The following is a 22,732-nucleotide window of genomic DNA, read 5'->3' on the forward strand; positions in this document are numbered from 1 at the left end:
CAGGATTAATATTTAGCGAATAATGTTACCAACTGGGTCCATGTCCAGTACTTCCCCTGCCCTAGGATGGAGAGCATCAAGTGTATGTCACATCCCATGATATAATTTGAATGGTACAACATACTGGTGAGGGCATTGTGCTACTACAAACTAAAGAATTTTACTTTTAATTCATGTCAATTGCCGTGGCAAAATGAATTCTTGCCTTAACGAAAAGGATAAGGGATCACACTCCTGAGTCACAGTGCTTTCCATTACCTTCACAGATTCACTTTTCCTGTCCTTCCATGCTAAAGCCCAAATCTAGTTCACACCCTGAACCTCTGTCCACCTCTGCCACTCCCATACCTGCCCCCCTGAACATCAGTTTGGGCCCTTCCTCACCTTAAGCCTCAACTGCAGCTTACAGTCTTCACGTAAATCTGGTTCCTTCAAACTCATTTCACCAGAGATAAAGCCTAACTTCAGCCTTCGACTCATAAGTAACTTCACATGAGACATACTACTTGTCTATAAAGTTGTAAACAAGGGGTATCTTTTCCTTTGTTTATTTTAGCTAAAGGGAAGCAGTGTTGCCTCTATTGTATGCTACATTAAGCCACTCCATTTTGTTTCTAAAATTGTAAACTGAGGCAATTCTACTTATTTCTGAAAATATTACCTTCTCTGGACAGCACCGTTATGGGAACCCCTGGGTCACTCAGTTTGATGAATGGACCTCCATCATTTTCAATTCCTTGTCTTGCCAGCAAAATATTTTTTGTACAAACATTGCCATGCACTAAATTCTTGTCCTCCTGTTCATAAAAATGATCCATGTTAGTTCAATAGTTGACGTTTAAAATGAATAAATGTATCAGTTTATCGCCACATGTAATAATTATGTAAGAAATAATGAAATTAGAAAAAGCTGTTCAATCTATCAAGACTCACATCACCCCAGCTAATCTTTAGTCCTGCAGAAACACTTCCTGGTTCCCAAAGGCAACCAAGCAAAACTGAAAAATATCCATCCATCCCTTATCACTACTATTCAAACCTGACTTTCTGCCCCCATCACAGATACACAAGCGAGGGAAGCATCATGTCCCACCCAAACATAAAGAGAGACTGCTGCATGTGGCCTATTGACCTTCTTCATATCACTAAAGTGAAACTTCACATCACATCGGGGGTCAGTTCCACATAAAATAGCTATTCCCAGATCTCTTCTAATCAACAAATCTAGAGTTTAAATAGACAAAGGCCCAGCTGAGAGAGATTAATGATGTATGAATATTGCTCTTTGTAGCATTTATGATTAAGCAATTTAATTACATAGAAGTTAAAACACAATAAGGACCAGTCAATGTTGGCATTTCTTTCACATGATCAGTATCTTGACTATGTTTCCACCCTGTTCTCATATCCCTTTAATCAACCAACTATATAACATATTCTTAACAGTTGACATGGTCTCTGTTTCAAACACTAACTCTGCAATCGACAACCTCACAACCCTCTGTGTAGGAAAGCTTCTCCCGCATGTTGTCCTAAATCACTCTATATGTAATGTTACATCTATGGCCCCTTTTCTAGAGCCCTCAGTTACCAATAATAGTCTGTTTCCATGTACTCAGCCCATCCCATAATAATTTTAAATATCAATATTAAATCACCCTGTTATCTCCTCTAATAAAAAGAACTCAAGTTTTTCCAAGTCTTTCCATATGTTCGTATTTCCCGATAGCAGACAGCATCCTGGTGAATCTGTGCTGTACCTTCACTATTGCTTCAGTATCCTTCCTATAGTATGGAGCTCAAAACTATAGTCAGTACTCCAACTGTGGTCTTACTAAGGTTTTATACAGATTCACTAATTATATCTTGACTTTTATATTCTATACCTCTTAACAGGAAATCCAGTACTCCATCAGTTTTATTACAGCCTTATTCAATTGAGTTGCTACTTTTAATGTCCTGTGAACCTGAAATCCTAATCCTATTGGCCCTTCCACACCATCCAGCTTGCTCCCATTTCAGAATACATTTTTCTTTTTCTAAAACTAAAATGTAAGATCTCTCGGTTACTGATGCTGAATTCCATCCCCATTCCACTGTCTTATCAATATCCCCCTGCTTTGGTATTCAGAATTACTTAGGCCATACTTTCCCTTTATTGTAACTTAGATGTCACAGAATCCAAGCACACACGTATGTTAACAGACAGAACATGGTAATCTTACCAGATAGCTCAGTGCACTTGCCAGCTGTTTAGCAACCAAAAATTTCCAGGGTGTGCTCTTTGAAAGATGTTCACTCTTTCGATGCATAAACAAATCAAGTGGTCCAAACTCAACCAATTCTTCAACCATGATATCTGGAAAAATTTATAAAGCAAATATAATTTTCATTCTCATTTTTATACTTGTCTCTGTTTTCCCTCCCTTTTAGTTGGAGGTTGTAGGAGTCATAAAGAGGAATTTTAATTTTTGATTTGCACTTAGTTCCTAAAGTAAGATTTATATGCACTTGTGCATATAATGTATCTCATTTAAGGCGGCCTGAGAGCAGCCAATTTAAACACAATTGACCTGAATTTGGCATCATTAAGCTCTGCTCCAGTGACATCATGAAAGAGGACAGCAATCTTTATTCAGGCACATGCTATTTGCATCAACCTAACTCTACCGAGCCAAAATTATAAGATGAGATATTGCTAAGTGTATAATGAGTGTATATCTTAGTTATCATCGGGGATTACAGATAACTTATTATATTAAATGTTTTCTTTTGGATCGCCAAGGAACAATGGATCATCATCCAGTTCTTTATCTTAAAGTGGCTCAGTAGAAGCTCCAGAGGCTATTATGGGTGACTCATATGTTTGAATGATTTTTTTTTGGACATTCAACACCTGCTTTAGCTGGAGAAATTATATTAATAGTCAAACAATCTTGTTACAAGTGTTGCAAACATCTAGTTGATAATTCATATGTTTTAAGAATATAACTTTTAGTTTTAGGAATTAAAGTTTTAACTGCAGAAATTGAGAAACTGATAAGCAAGCTTGAGGCAAATGCAATTTTATCAGGCTTCAAGTTTATTACAGTTAAAAGTTAGCCTGTGTTTGACTTGCAAGATCAGAGTCAATCTCTAAGTTGTGTAAGGGAGCCAGGGAGTCTGGAGATAGGGTTGTAAACTCTACTAACAATATAAATTATTCATATGGGTTACAGAATTAAACAGTTATGGTGAAGATCAGATCATTTGTTTGCATTTCTTGTTGAATTATCCCAAAGCATGCCACGTTGCCATAGTGACAGTAATTCACAGTGGAGCTATGGTTTGTAGCAGTTGTAGCTTTGCTTTGGTAAAGACTGCATCTCACCGGATTGAGAGAACCAACAGCAGAGGATAGTCAGTTAGGCCTGAACTTCAAGCAAAATATAACAACTTAATTGTTCACCAGATGGAATGTGGATGGGATTTTATCTCGGTTTGGAGTTTTGAGGGGAAAGGAGCTGGCCTATTTTGCTCTAACTTGCAGCTAGTGGAAAAATCTACAGTGGTCCTCACAGAGCCTTGTGGCAGAAAGCAGTCAGCAGAATTAGCTTGGACAGCTATGGGAAAGCAGTTGGATGTCTGCCAGCAACCCACACAAGAAACTGAGGTCTTTAAAGAAGTGGAGGGTCATGTAGACAAAAAGCTAACAGAAGGACCCCCATAGAATTTGTTCCTTTAGGACTAGCTGGAATGCTGAGGAGAAAGAAAGTAAATTCTGGAGTTCTGTGGCCTACCTTTGGGTCGATCACATGAAAGTGAATGAGGGGTCAGTAAAAAGTAAAACTGAGTTCACAATATAAGAGTTATAAACTCTAGTGTTAAATTAATAGTGCTTATTTTGTCTTATTCTTTTTGACATACAACAAAGTATATTTTCATTGTAAAAAAAACATGAAATCTTGTGGTGTAACCCTGTTGGTTAATTGATGGGTATTTGGATTTCTTCTTTAAATGTTAATGGTTCCTAATGGTTCTCTTCAGTAGCTATGTTTGCACCCAGGTGTCCCTAGAGAGCGAACACACATTGTCCATTGGTAAACTTGACACCTTCTATGACTTATCATCAGCAGAGAAACTGAAGTGCATCATTTACCCCAGGACCAAACAGTCTAGCTTTCGTGCCTCTTTATAAAGGTAGGCACTGCAAACTCTTAATGACAAAAATGACAACAGTCACCAATCACTGAAATCAACATAAAGAGCTGTTAATGAGCTGCCTACCAACACTAAAGGTATAGTTTGAGACCACTAGAGTTCAATATTAGGCTGACAAATCTTAGTTTTACTGCTGTTTCTCTTATCATCCTGTGCCCACAGATAGCAACATTCTGTAGGTATGCTTGCATGCATTCACAGAGAACGTTCAATATTTTTCTGACAAGAGTTTCAAACATATTTGTATGCATTGAACACAATGTAATTGAGAATAACTAGTAACAATTATATAAATCAGCAACTTCAGCAGCACTTAGCCTTTCTTTATTTATTCTTTGGGCATCACTAGCAGGGCCAGCATTTTTTGTCCATCCCTAATTGTCCTTGAACTGAGTGGCTTTAGGCCATTTCAGAGGGACAGTTAAGAGTCAACCATTTTACTGTGGGCTTGGAGTCACATGTAGGCCAGACAAGGTAAGGATGACAGATTTCCTTCACGAAAGGACATTAGTAAGCCAGATGGGTTTTTATGATAACCGATGATAGTTTTATGGCTATCATGACTAGCTTTTGGTTCCAGATTTTATTAATTGAATTTAAATTCCACCAGCTGGAGTGGTGGGATTTGAACCCCTGTCCCCAGAGCATTAGCCTGGGCCTCTGGATTACTGGATTCCAGTGGCATTACTGCCATAACTTCCATCTCTTTCATTCTCTTCATACAATCTCCGAATTTGACTTTAGTTACTCCATTTTCCCCTCCCCACCTCAGCTCAAGAGGGATATCGACCTCTGATGCAACCCTACCCTAGGATTTCTGGAGGAGGGGGGAATTCTCTTCATGGGAGATGGGAAGCCTGATGGCAGGAAGGTAGGTGCCTATGGGATTAAATCCCAAAGGGCCTCCGGAAAATGGCCGCTGGGGGAGTGGAGGGGGGTCACTAGTTTTCTAGCTGGTGGACAGCCCCCAGTCGCAACCATTAAATTCCACCTTTTATTTTTGAACATAATTGCTTTTCTTATCTCATAAAGAGCTGCTATGTTATTACTGTGGAATGGAACACATTTCCATTTTGGGCACAAATGCCAGTATTGAGCACTTATTCAAGTATAGCACAAGTCACATCTCTTCTGCCCCAAGAGTTTATCTCAGCCAAAACACACAAGAATACTGTAAGAATACCTACAGTATCACTGTGATATTTTACATTTCTGCACAGTAGCTAACTGATGGACACTGCATGAGATTACCAAGGCAGTTCCAATTTCTGCCAATTGAACGGACACCCAGCAGAGTGAATGGGAACAGTAGCATACCTGTAGTGGTTATGTTACAGAATGAGTAATCCAGAGACCTGGACTAATAATCTGGAGACAAATTCAAATCCTACCATGATAGCTGGGGAATTTAAACTTAGCTAACTAAATAAATCTGGAATAAAAAGTTAATATCAGTAATGGTGACCAGATCACAGAATCACACAGTGTAGAAGAGGCCCTTCGGCCCATCAGGTCTACAGCGACATGTGAGAAACACCTGACCTACCTACCTAATCCCATTTACCAGCACTTGGCCCATAGCCTTGAATGTTATGATGTGCCAAGTGCTCATCCAGGTACTTTTTAAAGGATGTGAGGCAACCCGCCTCCACCACCCTCCCAGGCAGCACATTCAGACCGTCACCACCCTCTGGGTAAAAAGGTTTTTCCTCATATCCCCCCTAAACCTCCTGCCCCTCACCTTGAACTTATGTCCCCTTGTGATTGACCATTCAACTAAGGGAAACAGCTGCTCCCTATCCACGCGCCTCATAATCTTGTACACCTCGATCAGGTCACCCCTCAGTCTTCTCTGCTCCAACGAAAACAACCCATGTCTATCCAACCTCTCTTCATAAATTAAATGTTTCATCCTTGGCAACAGCCTGGTGAATCTCCTCTACACCCCTTCCAGTGCAATCACATCCTTCCTATAATGTGGCAACCAGAACTGCACATAGTACTCCAACTGTGGCCTCACCAAGGTTCTATACAACTCCAACATGAACTCCCTACTTTTGTAATCTATGCCTCGAATGATAAAGGCAAGCATCCCAAATGCCTTTTTCATCACCCCACTAACATGCCCCTCTGCCTTCAGAGATCTATGGACACACACGCCAAGGTCCCTTTGTTCCTCGGAACTTCCTAGTGTCATGCCATTCATTGAATACTTCCTTGCCAAATTACTCCTTCCAAAGTGTATCATCTCACACTTTTCAGGGTTAAATTCCATCTGCCACTTATCTGCCCATTTGGCCATCTTGTCTATATCTTCCTGTAGCCCAAAACACTCAACTTCACTGTTAACCAACCTTTGTGTCATCCGCAAACTTACTAATCCTACCCCCCACAGTCATCTATGTCGTTTACATAAATGACAAATAATAGGGGACTGAGCACAGATCCCTGTGGTACGCCGCTGGACACTGTCTTCCAGTCACTAAAGCAGCCTTCTGTCATCACCCTCTGTCTCCTACAACTAAGCCAATATTGAATCCACCTTATCAAATTACCCTGTATCCCATGTGCATCTGCCTTCTTTATAAATCTGCTATGTGGGACCTTGTCAAAGGCTTTGCTGAAATCCATATAAACTACATCAACTGCATTACCCTTATACACCTGGTCACCTCCTCAAAAAATTCAATCAAATTTGTTAGGCATGACCTCCCTCTGACAAAACCATGCTAACTATCCCTGATCAAACCTTGCCCCTCCAAGTGGAGATAGATTCTCTCTTTCAGAATTTTCTCCAATAGTTTCCCTACCACTGACATGAGACTCACTGGCCTGTAGTTCCCTGCCTTATCTCTACAACCCTTCTTAAATAGCGGAACCACATTACCTGTTCTCCAGTCCTCTGGCACCTCCCCCGTGGCCAGAGAGGAATTAAAAATTTGGGTCAGAGCCCCTGCGATCTCCTCCCTTGCCTCCCTCAGCAGTCTGGGACACAAATCATCCGGGCCTGGAGATTTGTCCACTTTTAAGCCTGCCAACACCTCCAATACCTTGTCATTCCCTGTATCAATTTGCTCGAGAACCTCGCAGTCTCTCTCCCCAAGTTCGATACCTTCATCCTCATTCTCTTGGGTGAAGATGGATGTGAAGTATTTGTTCAACACTCTAGAGGTGTCCTTTGGCTCCACTCATAGATTGCCCCCTTGGACCCTAATGGGCCCTACTCTTTCCCTGGTTATCCTCTTCCCATTGATATACTTAGAGCATATCTTGGGATTTTTCCCTACTTTTACCAGCCAGAGCTTTTTCATATTCCCTCTTTGCTCTCCTAATTGCTTTCTTAAGCTCCACCCTGTACTTTCTGTACTCCACTAATGCCTCCACTGATTTACTCCCCTTGTACCTGCTAAAAGCCTCTCTTTTCCTTCTCATTATATCCTGAATATCTCTAGTCATCCATGGTTCTCTGGGCTTGTTACTCCTTCCTATCACCCTAGAGGGAACATGTTGAGCCTGTACCCTCCCCATTACCTTTTTGAAGGCTCCCCACTGCTCCTCTGTAGATTTCCCCACAAGTAGCTATTCCCAGTGTACCTAGGCTAGATCCTGCCTTATTTTACTAAAATCCATTCTCCCCCAATCCAAAACATTTTTTTGCAACTTGTCTATTTCTTCATCCATAACAAACTTAAACTGTACCATGTTGTGGTCGCTATCACTAAAATGCTCCTCCACCACCACCTCAGCCACCTGTCCGGCTTCATTCCCCAGAAATAGGTCCGGCAATGCACCATCCCTTGTTGGACCCTCTACATATTGACATAAAAAGTTCTCCTGTACACATTTCAAGAAATACACTCCATCCAAGCTCTTAACACTATGTCTATCCCAATTAATGTTGGGGAAAGTTGAAATCACCTAATATAATTACCCTATTGTTATTGTTTTTACCCACCTCCACAAATTGTGCACATATTTGCTCCTCAATTTCCTGCTATCTGGGATACTATAATAAACACCTAATAATGTAGCTGCCCCTTTTTTACTCCTAAGCTCTACCCACAATGCTTCATTCGATGCCTTCTCCAAGATATCATCTCTCCTTACTGCAGTAACTGACTCCTTAACTAATAATTCAATGCCTCCTCCTCTTTTATCCCCTCCCCTGAAGATTCTATATTCCGGAATGTTGAGCTGCCAATCCTGCCCCTCCCTCAACCACTCAGTGATGGCTAATATATCACAATTCCATGTGTCAATCCTCACCATTAACTCATCCGTTTTACCTGTAATACTCCTGGCATTAAAGTAGAGGCCATCCAGCTTTGCCTTACTCCCCTGAAACTTAATGCAATTGTACTCCCTCTGACTTGATTGTTTTACTGTATTATGATGTGTCCCTATTCTCCTAGATAACTACCTAACGTCCTTTAGAAATCTGCCTGCCTTGCCAGGTTTGGCCTGTATGTGACTCCTGATTTGCAATATTGTGGTTGATTCTTAACTGCCCTCTGAAATAGCCCTAGGAAGCTACTTAGATAGGACAGTTAAGAACAGGCAATAAATGCTGGCCTTACCAGCAGCACCAACATCTTATGAATTAATTGAAAAAAAAATGAGTTAAGACCAATTCAAATTGATTTCGTATAGTACACAAAAGAGAGCGCTCTTGCACCTAAGACATCTAGACTGGATTCAAAGCAAATTTCCAAACTGAGTGTACAGTAAACTAATCAATTAAGTCTCCCTGGCTCCAATAATTATAAAACAAAATGTTACTTACTTTCCAGATCTCGAACACAAACACCATGTAAGAGTACTATGTGCTTGTGAGAAACTTGCCTCATCATGCTAGCTGTTTCAAAGAAAGCCTATGGAGAAAATAACATTTATTTTATTAGTAAAAAAATACAAAACTGGTGATTAATCCTCAAGCAGGAAGTTCAGTCTCACAGGACTGACCTGGTTTTTGTAACTTCAGCTCATGCACTGTAATGCTGAAAAAAATTATGTAATAAAACTAAAACATCAGGATAGCTTTAAAATTATAAACCTTGGGTTCCATGGCTGGAAGAGATTACAGGTATAGGGAAAGATGAGCTCATGGTAGAATTTAAACACATGCGGCTGAATTTTACTGCTCACACCCCATCTCCCCCCCATCACCCGCCCCCCCCCCCCGAAGAAATGTCGGCGCTGCACTGACCGACATTCCACAAGGCTGGCCTGCAGCAATAACATGCTGCAGGTGGCCCTGAGGAGGTGAGGGTTGGACTTTCACCTCGAGTGGGAGGAGATCCTGCCCTCAAGAGTAGTCTCAACAGCGCCAGAATTCAATAGTGGGCACTGCTGGGATTGCAAGCAGGTCCACGAGGAATAGCAGAATAGCAATGGATTCCAGAGGACCTAGGCTAAGGTAAGTCCTGGGCTTTTAGGGTAGAGAGGGAAGCCTGGTGGGGGGTTGGGGGTGTGGGGGAAAGGGTGGGCTTTGCAAGGCGAGGAGGCACAAAGAGAGGAGGCATTGTCCTGTGGGTGATGCCTGTGATGCACACACGGGCAGCCCCACCCACCCCACTTCTTGCTTTTTCTACTGAGATAGATTAAAAACAGCACTCTGAATCTCGCCTGCCTGCCCTTGCCACCTGTATTGGCATGGGCAGCATAATATCGGGTCAACAGGCAACAGACAAGCTCAATTGCCCATTAGTGCTGATGGGCTGCTGATACCAGTGCCCCCCGCCTACTGTATTATGATGACCGAGTTGGAGGGGGTGGGTGGGAAGGCAGTGGCCTAGCCACCCATCATATTTTACATGCCCCCTGCCAAAAACATGCCTGGAAGTGGGGGGGTAAAATCCAGCTCAAGGAGTAGAATTTGAAATTTGAGGCATTGGGTCAACTAGGAGTCAACATAAAGCAGAAAGGATATGAAGTGATGAGCAAATGAGACTTGGTGCAGGATATATGGTCAGCAGAGCTTTGGATATGAGTTGAGGTGGAGAAAGCAGCCAGGAAAACATTGGAATAATTGAATCTGGATATGATAAACGAATTTCAGCAGCAGATATTCTAATGTAGGGGTGGGGGTAGGCACTGTCATGGAGGTGAATGTATACAGGCTTTCTGATGCAGCGGATTTGGTTTGAAATTCAATTCAGAATTAAACAAGACTTTGAAACTGCAAATAGCCAATAATTTCTAACCTTTTCCCTTTAGCTAAATAGTTAATTTGCCTTCCTTCTCTTGGCTCCCATTGTTGTTTTGGAAATAAAAGAACATTTTGAAAATTAAATGTTTAACCGAGCATCAAGTTTTAAAGGCCATTTTTTCTAGCCAATCAGAGATGGGAGGAGGCCAATTTGTGGAATGTCTTACATGTGAAAACCTGAAAGGGGTGGTCTCAGAACTTTGCCCACACAAGTAAATACATCTTCAGTACTGAAGAGATTACTAGTAAGAAAATTAATTGCAAAAGATCGTACTGAATCTAAACAAAGTTACTGACATGCATCACAGTTCCAGCGAAGATATCAATGGACTGGTCAGGTGGGCTGAAAAATGGCAAGTGGAATTCCACCCAGAGAAGTGTGAGGTGATACATTTCAGGAGGTCAAATAAGGCAAAGGTTTACATAATTAATGGGAGAATACTGAGAGGAGTAGAGGAAGTGAAGGACCTTGGAATGAATGACCACAGAACCCTGAAGATAGCAGGCAAAATACTGCGGATGCTGGAAATCTGAAACAGAATCAAAAAATGCTGGAAAAACTCAGCAGGTCTGACAGCATCGGTGGAGAGAAAGACAGAGTTACCATTTCGAGTCCATATGACTCTTCTTCAGAGCATTTTCAGCATTTTATGTTTTTGTGTCTGAAGATAGCAGGACAGGTCAAGAAGCCATACAGAATCTTTTCCTTTATTAGCTGAGGTGTAGAATATGAGAGCAGGGAGGTCATGCTGGAACTGTATAAATCATTGGCTATGCCACAACTTGAGTACTGTGTGCAGTTCTGGTCACCTCATAACAGAAAGGATGTAATTGCCTGGAGAGGATACAAGAGAGATTTACAATGATGTTGCCAGGACTGGAAAAATGCAGCTATGAGAAAAGACTGGATAGGCTGGGGTTGTTCTCCTTGGAACAGGGAGGCTGAGGCTGAGGGAAGAATTGATTGAGATATACAAAATTGTGAGGGGCCTGGAGAGAGTGGATGGGAAGGGCCTATTTACTTCAGCAGAGAGGTCAGTGACTAGGGAGCACAGATGTAAAGTGATTTGTAAAACAATTAGAGGGGAGATGAGGAAAGATCTTTTTCACCCAGAGTGCAGTAAGGGTCTGGAACTCACTGTCTGTAAGGGTATTAGAGGCAGAAACCCTCAACTCATTTAAAAGGTGTCAGGATATGTACCTCAAGCGCCGTAACCTGCAGGCATACAGACCAAATGCTGGAAAGTGGGATTAGGCTGAGTGGCTCGTTTTTTGGCTGGCACAGACATAATGGGCCAAGTGGCCTCTTTCTGTGCAGTAAACTTTCTATGATTCTTACCAGTGAAATGTCTCTGTGACTGGGATCAAGTATCTTGAGGACCACCCGGATGTCTTTCACATTGTAGAAACTTTCATCCTCCTCATCATCATCCTTGTAATTCAGTGTCCCAGAATAAATGTTTGTTCTGGTTCCTCTTCCAAGATGTTCAAGCTGAAATTGGGTACAAATCAGTTAAATATACCCTGCACCAGACGAGATGCCAACCCTGCCACCTGACCCCCACCAAACACACACACGTACCACACATACACAAATTAATAATAACTAAGACAGTGGACAATGTTACTGCCTTTCAGCAATAAAATACATTTTAAAGTGAAAAATTATTTAGGTCAGCAGTTCCTTTAGGTTTAAAAGCAAAAACTGCAGAATGGGAAGTTGGAGCATCTCACAAAATGCCACTGAGTGGTGGGATGTTACGTTAACTTCCTCTTCCTCTGAGTTTCTAATCTCAGTTTTGCTCCTACAATAATTGGTCCTAAGGTTCGGTGAATGAATGCCGAGTATTGTACTGCACCATAGAGACTCAGACAAATGCAATTTCAACTCCTGGTCTAATATGAACTACTGGTCTCAGCTACAACAATAGTGGGACATGCTAATTGAGTTCAGAGCCCTGGACAATGGAGTTTAAAAAAAGTCAGCCAGGATATTCAGTTTTATTCATCAGTAAACTATTGCCAGGAAATAGACATGTGCAAACACTAGGTGAGAACAAGATCAGAATCAGCTATGAGGGGCCTCAGTGGCGAAAAAGCATGTCAACATTCAGGCTCACATATTAAGAATGGCCACTTAATTGTCTGAGTTGATAGACAGCCTTACGCATCTACGGAACTGAACCCCAGCATAAGTCAGTAGCAGTGGTCCCACCTGACAAATCTCCTCCTTGCGGATTCGGTGGAAGCTCAGTTGACTTAAATTGTAGTTGCTTGCAGTGAGCTGTGAAATCTGGGACTGGCTTTTTGTCATCACTAACAGGTTTGAGATTTCTGTGCAAAGAGAATATTAGAAAAAGGGTTTGATATCTGTTTCTTTCAATACAAACAGTCCCATATCCAATGTCAAAACTGTTGTGCTTTACTCCACGACAAGGAAAGTCTTTGAAAGTTTTCTATTATTGATTTGTGTAGAAGCTGAAAAGTTAATCCATTGCGGAATAAAACTGAGAATACTTAAAGGAGGAAGCGTTCTTTGCTGATCTCACATGTAAATAAGCTCTGATACAGTCAAAAGGGAACAGGATGAATTCTTGATTCAGTGGAGGAGATATGGGATTGGAAGAGGAAGAATAAATGTCAGTTCCTTAAACAAAATCGAAGTGACAGAGTACGGTTAACAGCCTTGTTTTGGTCCAAGATTCTTGCAAACTAACTATTTTCAAGGAGTTATATCTACATTAATTGCTTTTCACATTTTGCCTAATTAGTGTTTCATGCCATTTTACGTAGATCATCGTGAAGTTTTGCTCCAGTGACATTATGATTGGGAGAGAGTCTGTGAAAGTACTCCAACAAAGGAGAAAAAGGGAACAGGGAGAAAATGTAGAAATCCCAAGCCTCCTCAATAAAAAGTAAATGTATGTACTACCACAGAACACAATCAGGTAGTCTTGGTCTTGGTTTATAAAACCAACTCCTGTGATAAGGGTGGGTAATGATGATGGGTAAAGGATGTAAGTACACTTGCTTCTGATCTCTAAATTTATGAAAGCAAAAGGGGCATCTAGAGGAATTCCTATCCTCAGGGTATTTGGTTGCTGCAGGAAGAATTGCCACTGACAGCAATACAGTCCTAGAACACCAGGAGTGAACAAAACATTTTCCTTTAAATACAAGAAAGGACAAAGCAAAATCAAAAACTAAAGCAAATGTGAATGCAACTACAGCAAAAGGAATCCAAAGTGCACAAAGACATATATTTCATCTGCAAATGGAAAACAGGGTTTTTAAGAATGTAATTCAGAAAGACCAGAGTGCTTTTCTCAGGTTAGAGTTAAGGTGCATTGTTGACAACAGATTAGAGGAAGTTTTGATCAGTATCTAAATTCTGCTACACCTAACCTTGCAAAAGTTTAATGTTGCAAGTAGATGCACAATATGGGAAACTGTTTACTCCCAGCACTAACATTCCTCATTTAAATATAAACTTCACAAAAAGTAGCTGAAAAAAAGATGATATTATAGGTAGTGATTTGCAGACACAGACATGATATGGGTAAGGTACATGTTATATAAGAGAAACATCAATTAGAAACTCAGCTGGAATAATTTGCTCCATTCGTCAGGATGTTGCAATCCTGATGCCTGCTAACACCACTAAAAAGTCTCTTTACAGCTGGATTTATACTGAAGCTACCAGCCTCAGATTAGTTGCTGCTGTATCAATCCCAGTTACCCCTGCTCAGGAGGACAATGCGCATACATGATTAAAGTCCTGCCTTCTAAACAATTAACAACAGCTAGATTTAAACAAGATTTGATACCACATTAGATTTACACTCCACATGGTTCAAATAAAAGCAGGATGAGACTTCACCCTTTGTTGGGTTTAGCATAACTCCTTTAATGGAGTGAAATCAGGCCCAGACTCTGGATTAATACTGTAAGTTTAGTGTTGTTGGGAAGCTAAACCTGTAGTATAAATGTATCCTAATGCTACGCATGACTCTGCTCACTGTTTTGCTTTGTTACATTTCTGATATTGGATGTTGGGGTGGATTTTCATCTTTGAGATGGGTAGCGGGAGTTGGGAAATTTCCACGCTTGGCGCGCCCGCCTCAGGAGACAGTGCCCACAAAGGCAAGATTTTTCATTCTGGGAAGGGGAGAAGAGAAAGTGCGTAGTGGGACCGGTGCGTGCTGGAATCAGGCCCCCCACCCCTGGAAAGAGTTCAGAGGAAGCCTCAAGGACTGCTGAGTGCAGGGGCCCACCACAGTGCTTTGGGACTTTGTCCCAGTTATAATAAAAAAGAAAGGCCCTCTAGCCCTCACCTTGTATACCCTCTCACCCCCACACACTCCCCATGCCCCATCCATGCCACCTCATGCCCTCCACCTGCCCTTACCTATCTCCATGCCATGTCCCTCCTCCACCCTCCCATGGCCCCTCATACACTCCATGCCAAATTATAGCATTTGTATGACCATTCACCCACTATACACTCTGTTAGCTCAATACTGATCCTTATCTTGTAAAAGAATCAATGTTGAGCTAAAAGAACAGGCTGACACACAAATGCAAGGAAAAGCAGAAATACAGCAAACTTTGAGAGCTATAAAAAGTAACAAAGGGATACAAAGAATATAAATCATTGTTATGAGGAAATATAAGAGGTGCAAAAAAAGTGACAAAAACTTGCAAGGACTAACGTACAAAGCTAACAGTAGAATCCTTTATACCAGTAAATATATGAAAAGAGGTAAAGGGAAATGTGGGCCATTAAAGACAGATTCAGTTGATAGTTTAATATATAAGGAAATGGCAGACTTGTTAAATGAATACTTTTTCACAGAGAGGAAAAATAAAATACCAGTGGCACACAGGAACGTAAAAGTAGATCAAGAGGAGGAACTTGTGAGATTTAGCCTAAGTAAGAAAATTGAATTGGAAAAACTCAGCAGGTCTGGCAGCATCGGCAGAGAAGAAAAGAGTTGACGTTTCAAGTCCTCATGACCTTTCAACAAATAAAAGCAGGATGAGACTTCACCCTTCTGTTGAAGGGTCATGAGGACTCGAAACTTCAACTCTTTTCTTCTCCGCCGATGCTGCCAGACCTGCTGAGTTTTTCCAGGTAATTCTGTTTTTGTTTTGGATTTCCAGCATCCGCAGTTTTTTTGTTTTTAAGAAAATTGAATTGTTGGATTGGAAAACTGCAAATGTCACTCCATTATTTAAGAAAGGAAGGAGGAAAAGTCTGAGAGACTACTGGTTGTGGGGAAATTACTTGAATCATAGGACAGTTGCAGATCCAAATTTGAAAGTGGCACAAAGTTAGGAGGCACAGTAAGCTGCAGAGATGGGAACAGGAAGCTACAAAGGGAGATAGAGAGAGACTAAGTGAATGTACAAAAGTATAGCAGATTAGAGTTCAATGTGGGGGAGTGAAGGGCATCCGCTTTGGATTCAAGAAAGACAAATCAGAATATTTTCTTAACAGTGAAAGACTAGGAACTGTGGAGGAACAAAGAGATTTGGATGTCCAGGAACACAGATTACTTAAAGTTAATCCACAGGTATAGAAAGCAATCATAAAGGTTAATGGATGTTGTCCTTTATCGCAAGCAGGTTGAACTACAAAATAGAGGCAGTTATGCATTAGTTGTACAAATGTTTCAACCCTACCTGGAGTACTAAGTTCAGTTTTGGGCATTACATCTCAGGAAAGGCATTCTAGCCTTGAAAGTGGTGCAGTGGAAATTCACCGGGTTTATGAGATTCACCAGAACAATACCAGGGTTTCGAGTTAAATAATGGGGACAGGTTGTATAAATTTGGCTTGTATACCCTTGAATATAGTCAGCTGTGAGGTGACCTAATTGAGGTAATTCAAATGTTAAAGGGATTCAATAGAGTAAATGCATAATAACTATTTATTCTGGTTAGGGAGTCCAGAAAAAAGGGATCATAATCCTAAAGCTGGAGCTAAACAATTCAGGAATGGAATGAGGAAACACCTTTTCACATAAAAAATGGTAGAAATCTGGAATTCTGACTTGCAAAAGGCTGTGGATGCTGGGTCAATTGAAATTTTCAAGACTGAGATTGACAGATTTTTATTAGATAAAGCCATTAATTGATAAGCCTCAAAGACAGGCAAATGCAGTTGAGCCACAGGTCAGCCATGATTTAACTGGACAGCAGAACAGGCAGTATGGACTAAGGCCTGAACAGAGATGTGTATCGTTGATTTCATATCTAAAATAACTTGAACTTTTAAGTAGAAAGGTCAGTTGAGACCACTTCAGCTTAAAGAGATTTCACAATGGTAGTTGCTCCTATGACAATAACAATATCTCGAGTGAGACGATTTCTCTACGCTATGTTTTTTGTTTGTTTTTCTGCATCTATATTCATCAATAATTTAAAGTTCAAAAAGCAGAATGTGTACGCCTGTTAAAAGGACTGTGTGGGCGTATGTGTGGGACTGCATATGTGTGAGTGGGCTTTTAGGAGTGCGTTGGTTTCTATGTGTGGGTTCAAAGAAAGAAAGGTGCATACATGTGGCTTAGTACATTGTCAGCCTACAAATCTACATGCCAGATACAAATTACTTATTGGCAATTTATTTCAACAAATCAATACTGCATAATGACTTTTTGCAGCAGACTATAACTCGATTATGATATTAAGCAGAAAGAATGGCTAATGATGGGTGGTTTGTGAAGGAAGGCTTAAATGCGTTGTAATTTCCATTTAAATCAAGTCTGAACAAGAGTTCATAATTTTAAGTTCAGTTAAGTTCCAGTGCAAGTCAACCTGTCCCTTCAATCAAACAGGAAACAGCAGGTTGATAAACAAAATAAGACCACATTAACTATGTCCTTCCTGCACTGAATTTTATTCTGAACTATTTAAGGCAAAAAGGTGTATGGGAGGTGGGGAGATCAATGATTTTAAAAAATATAAAAGAGCAGGCATAAGATATCACAATCAAGAAGATTTCCTGAGTTTTTAGGTTCAAGGAAAACAACACTTATTTAAGCAAACTCTCCAGATAAACCTCCAACTTGAAAATAAGAAAGGATTCTCAAACAAAGTACAGCTTAAAGGATATGCAGCAAATCACACCAGCCACATCTAAAGGTCAGTCAGAACAAGATGTTTTGATAAGGTGCTTCCTTTTGCAATAAACACCCAAAGAAAACAGATTCCTCAGACCCTCTCTTTACAAAACAGCAAAACAAAAAAATTAAAATAAAATATTAAATAATTAATGGACAGAATTCTAATATTGCTGACCACAATCGTCGGTCAATTTTCACATCCACTTCACACGATCATGGTAAAGGCTTGCGCAAAATTAATTATGTTATTAAATAAATAAGTCTTATAAAAATAATTATTTGTTGGTTCTTAACATAGTGGAGCAGTTTGTGACCCTGCCAGTCTACCAAATTTGTAAAGAAACTACTTGATAAGTTGAGGATAACATAGAGGTGGCAAATACAGATTTCTATAGAAAGACTTGTAATTTGTGACCAACGTTCATGATTGATTTATAATTTCTGCCAATGAAAAAAACTATATTGTACTCCTCTTTGTGAAAGAAAGACAAAAGAAAGACTTGTATTTAAACAACACCTTTCATGACCACCGAATGCAGCAAAGTGTTTTAAAGACAATGAATTACTTTTGAAGTGTAGTCACTGTTGTAGTGTGGGTAATACAGCAGCCAATTCACACACAGCAACTCCCACAAACAGCAATGTGATGATTACCTGATAATCTGTTTTTGCGATGATAAATATCAGCCAGGACATCAGGGAAAACCACCCTACTCTTCTTCAAAATAGAGCCATGGGATTTTTTTTATGTCCACCTGAAAGGGTTGAGGGGGCCTTGCTTTAACATTTCATCTGAGAGATGGAGTCCAAAAGTGCATCACTCCCTTATTACTGCACTGGTGCATCAGCTTTGATTTTTGTGCTCAAGGTCTGGAATGGGACTTAAACCCACAATCTTCTGGCTCAGTGGTTAGAGTGCTATCCATTGAATCACAGCTGACACATACATGGCATTTAGATACCGAATACAGCTTACTTTGAACATATTTCTTTTCATATTTGTATGTCACTGAATGTGCAGCTCTTTTTAAAAATCCAGATAAATATTTTGTTTGTAAACAAACAAAAAAGGCATTGGAAAGTCATAGCATTTGAAAAAGAAAAGGTAGGGTGACATTTCTGGTAAATTGGCTCCAAAACATTAATTCATCCATCACTTCCAGAAGACTGACCTCCAGTGCATTTTCAGTCGTTATTGCTTTTTTATTTCAGATATCCAATATTAATGATTTTCCTTTTATCTTATTGTTTGTCTGGATGGGGTGTGTGTTATAAAAGAGTAACTCTCAAACATATATCTTAAATGTGCTAAGAATCCCTGCAAACAAGTGTTGTTACAGCTAAAATATTAATCTAATTTGCGACAAAAAATAGGACCGTCTAGTTGTCGAAACTGTCAGTTTTATTCGTGCGCTTTCGGGCAACAATTAACTATACCTACTTTACATAAAAAACTGCCTCTTCAGATCCACTCAGTGGCTGACACTATACTTAGTGGGTATTGCACAATCAGCAGTTAATAAACAGCAGTTAATAAACTCTAAGGCCAGGATATTGAGCTCGGCAAGTGGGGGGCAGGACCTGCTCGCCGATACGTAAAATGACTCGGGAAGACGTCGGGTGGAACTCCCAATGTCACCCCATGTCATTTCAATTTTCAGTGGTGACGCAGCCGTATCAGCTTTTTCCCTCCCTCAACCTGTCAACGGCCAATTGAGGCCATTTAAAAATTAATTCAAGCAATTAATGGACCTGCCCGTCCAACCTTAAGGTTGGCGGGCAGGCCGGGAGCCCTGGCGGGCTTCAGAAAAGAGATGAGGTTTCATGTAGGTTTGTAAAAATTTAATAAAAGTTTACTTAAAAGTGATGGACATGTCCCAGCTCATGTGACAGTGTCACATGAGGGGACATGTCAGGGAAATTTCATTTTCGTACATTGACCATTTTAAAATTTGGCGCCGATCTCGCTGAGGCAGCACTTAGCCTCAGGGAGATGAGTGCACTCTTTTGCGCGCATGCATGAAAGAACGCTCTCTTGGCTGAGGGAATCCCACCCACCCCCACCCCCACAGGGAGTGTATGGCGCTTCCTGGCGGACGTCATGCTTGGCGGGCCTTAATTGACCTGCCCATGTGAAATAGTGGCATGCTCCCACTTGGGGGCACCAATCAGAGACGTGCCTGCATGCGCCTGCTCCTGCACTCCCCCCCACCAATGACAGGGGGAAAATTCTTCCCTAAATAATCTTTGAGGAAATATATCTACATAAAAGTTACAAGACTAGAAAAGAGTGAAACATCACAATATTATTGCATAATAATAAAGGCAAAGCTCTGAAGAAGAGTTGTACTGACTTGAAAGTTTAACTGTTCCTCTCTCCACAGATGCTGCCAGGCCTGCTGAGTATTTCCAGCATTTTTAGTTTTTATTATACAACATTTTTGCAACTTAGTTTACTGCTAAAACATTTTGCAACTTTTTGTACTGAGCTCTCAACTCTCAAAATATTTTTTAGAAAGGAATTTTACTCATCTCAGTTGGGATGGCCACACGGATAACTTGGACCAGGAAGAGAAAAAGAAATTCACTGACCATTATACAGCTACTCTATTATGAAAATGCATTTCCATAAGAGTTGGAACAAGTTTTGGTTCAGCTCTGAGTTCCTGCACAGTCCAGTTACACTGGTACTCACAGGCTCAGCGCACAGGTGAAAAATGACTATTGACAGTGATACTGGAGGTAAACTGGCACCTGTGGAAACTTCCCCAAACACCAACTGCTGTTTTTAGTAATTAACATAGACATGAATGAGTGCTTCAGCAACAGGTGAGCCGAGGTGGAACTAAGCAGTCTTACTGATGCCTGTGATATATGGTCAGAAGTTGATCTCAAGATCAAATATGACAGCAGAGGTGCAAAAGCCAGGTTCAGCTTCAGCTTCAGGGAGAGGGATACAGTCAATGGCGAGGGAGCAGAGTTTGTGGTAAGGACCGAAGACAATGGCTTTAGTCTTTCCAAGATTCATTTGGGAAAAATTTTTGCTCATCTAGTTTTGAATGTTGAACAATGTGTGTAACAATTTAGAGACAGTGGAGGGGTCGAGAGAGGTAGCGATGATGTAAAGCTGGTTTTCATCAAAATACATGTGGAAAATGACATGTTTTCAGGTGATGTCACCAAGAAGCAGCATGTAGATGAAAAATAGGAGGGGGGTGCAAAGGATAGATCGTTTGGATACCATAGGTAATAGTATGGGAACAAGAATAGAAGCCATAGCAGGTGATTCTCTAGCCAAGAATAAATAGATAAGAAACCAAGCGAGTGCAGGTAGACGACAGTGGAGAGGTGTTGGAGGGGGATGGTGAGATCAACCATGTCAAAGGCTGCAGACAGGTTGAGAAGGACAGTTTACCTATGTCACAGTCAAATAGTATGTAATTTGTGAATTTGAAAAGAGCCATTTTGGTATTGTGACAGGGTCAGAAACCTCATTGGAGTATTCAAACATGGAGTTCGAGGACATGATTTCTTCATTGAAAAGGTAACAATTCATGCAGCTTTTGTAATTCTTACCTCTTGGTTTTGGCGGGCAGCAGGTTTTCAGTTGGAAACTTACGTCCTCGGTTTTAAGAATCTGACCTTTGAGATGACTCATGAGCTCCTTAAGGTTTGTGAAGTAGCTGTCAGAGCCATGCAGCTTGTAACCAGAATTCTTACTCACTTCAATCTGAAAGTTCTTGTACTGTTTTGTTGGTCTTGAGCTATTGCCTCCATCACAGAAGTCAATACACTTGAAGAAAACAATTGAATTTTGTGATTAATTAGGTGGTTATTGCCATCTATTTTGTTAAGAGAAAAAGAAACTGGAGGTAAGTTACTTCCTGTGCAAAGTACTTACTTCACTCTCTCTTAACTCACTGTATTTGATATATAGTACAAATATCCTTGAGATTTTTAGCCCAGTGAGACCAGTATTAAACATTACCTCTTCCCTTTAAATCACTCAGGTGAAGAAGTTTACAGGGACCACTGTCTATATCCACCAGCAACTCTACTGACCTTAGGGAGATCCCAACCAATCCAATGTTCCTCAAGGTCCCCCTCCCCTCTGGCAAAAAAAGGTACAATAGTTGGACACTGCTGTCAGTTGGGTAGTGGATTTTTTGTGAACCATCAGTCTGAAAACTGAAACATCACCACTCAATAAACAAGGTGGTGGTTGTTTTAGAAATGAATGCTTTAACATTTTTCCTGTATGTGGGGTCCTTTGCAAATATTGACCTATTCCTGAAACTTCCCAAATTTCTAAAAATATTGTCACTTAAGTCACCTGTTGGCATTCATTAAGGAGGCTGCATGACATTTTGGTAGCTAGCACTTGACCTAATGCCCCCTCCTAACAGCGACCAGCTGATTGGGAGTAAACTAGTCATTGCTGAGGATTTCAAGTACTACTTAAAGGTATATCATCGTTTACTGTTAACTTGTTCCTGGAGGTTTGAAAAGGACTTTTGAAACATTGGGAGACAATTTGGAACACTTTGCCAAGACTTTACTAACCCTCCATCAACATTTCTTCTAGAAATTATCTGACAACTTCACCTAAAAAAGAGTAAGTGCTGTGCTACTCTACCCTACAGGAGTCACCAGGAGAAAGGGAATACTCGGTTATCAGCATCTTTACTAGCGATCCTTCCTTAGTCTGCTGGACAAATGGGAGGATATGAAGCCAGGTAGAGCCATATCAGTTGGTGCTGAAGAGGGGGACAGGAGGACAAGGTGGACTCCTTCCCTGCTGCAGGTACAGGATATACATCCCTCATCCTCTAGACCTCCTCCACCAGGATCTCCAGTGCTGAATCTGAGAAACTGCACCCTCTCACTCCATCCCTAAGCCATCCTCAAACATGTCACCATGTTTCAGCCAGCGCATTCCACATCTTCAGTTGAAGTGGATGTGTGGGACCCACATATACTGCTCCCAAAAACAATATCTGATCAGCCTGAGTGCTAAACCTGTAGCTGACTGTTTCAGTACCTCCCAGCAAGTTCAGGTCATGGTAATCAGCATTTAGAATCAATATTGTGGGTTAAAACCAGTCTTTCAAACAGGAGTATTTTGTTAACACAGCACCCATTTAGTGCCTGATTTCACCCAATATTTCCCCTTATTGCCCCCTGAGCGTTGCACTTA

General features: G+C 40.8%; 1 protein-coding gene across 4 annotated transcripts in view; it reads right to left on the reverse strand.

Moving 5' to 3' along the window:
• jak1 (Janus kinase 1) overlaps positions 1–22,732 on the reverse strand; it is a 159,648-nt gene that overhangs the window by 16,133 nt on the left and 120,783 nt on the right. For all 4 annotated transcript variants that reach the window (XM_041207570.1, XM_041207566.1, XM_041207567.1 and 1 more), the window contains 6 exons: positions 21,112–21,328; positions 12,624–12,742; positions 11,748–11,900; positions 8,984–9,071; positions 2,226–2,359; positions 662–797 (listed from right to left, as the gene is read on the reverse strand). In XM_041207570.1, coding sequence (XP_041063504.1) covers positions 662–797; positions 2,226–2,359; positions 8,984–9,071; positions 11,748–11,900; positions 12,624–12,742; positions 21,112–21,328 — 847 coding nt within the window. The remainder of the gene's footprint in view (positions 1–661; positions 798–2,225; positions 2,360–8,983; positions 9,072–11,747; positions 11,901–12,623; positions 12,743–21,111; positions 21,329–22,732) is intronic.

Source organism: Carcharodon carcharias, chromosome 16 (genome assembly GCF_017639515.1).
Source record: "Carcharodon carcharias isolate sCarCar2 chromosome 16, sCarCar2.pri, whole genome shotgun sequence".
NCBI lineage: Eukaryota > Metazoa > Chordata > Chondrichthyes > Lamniformes > Lamnidae > Carcharodon > Carcharodon carcharias.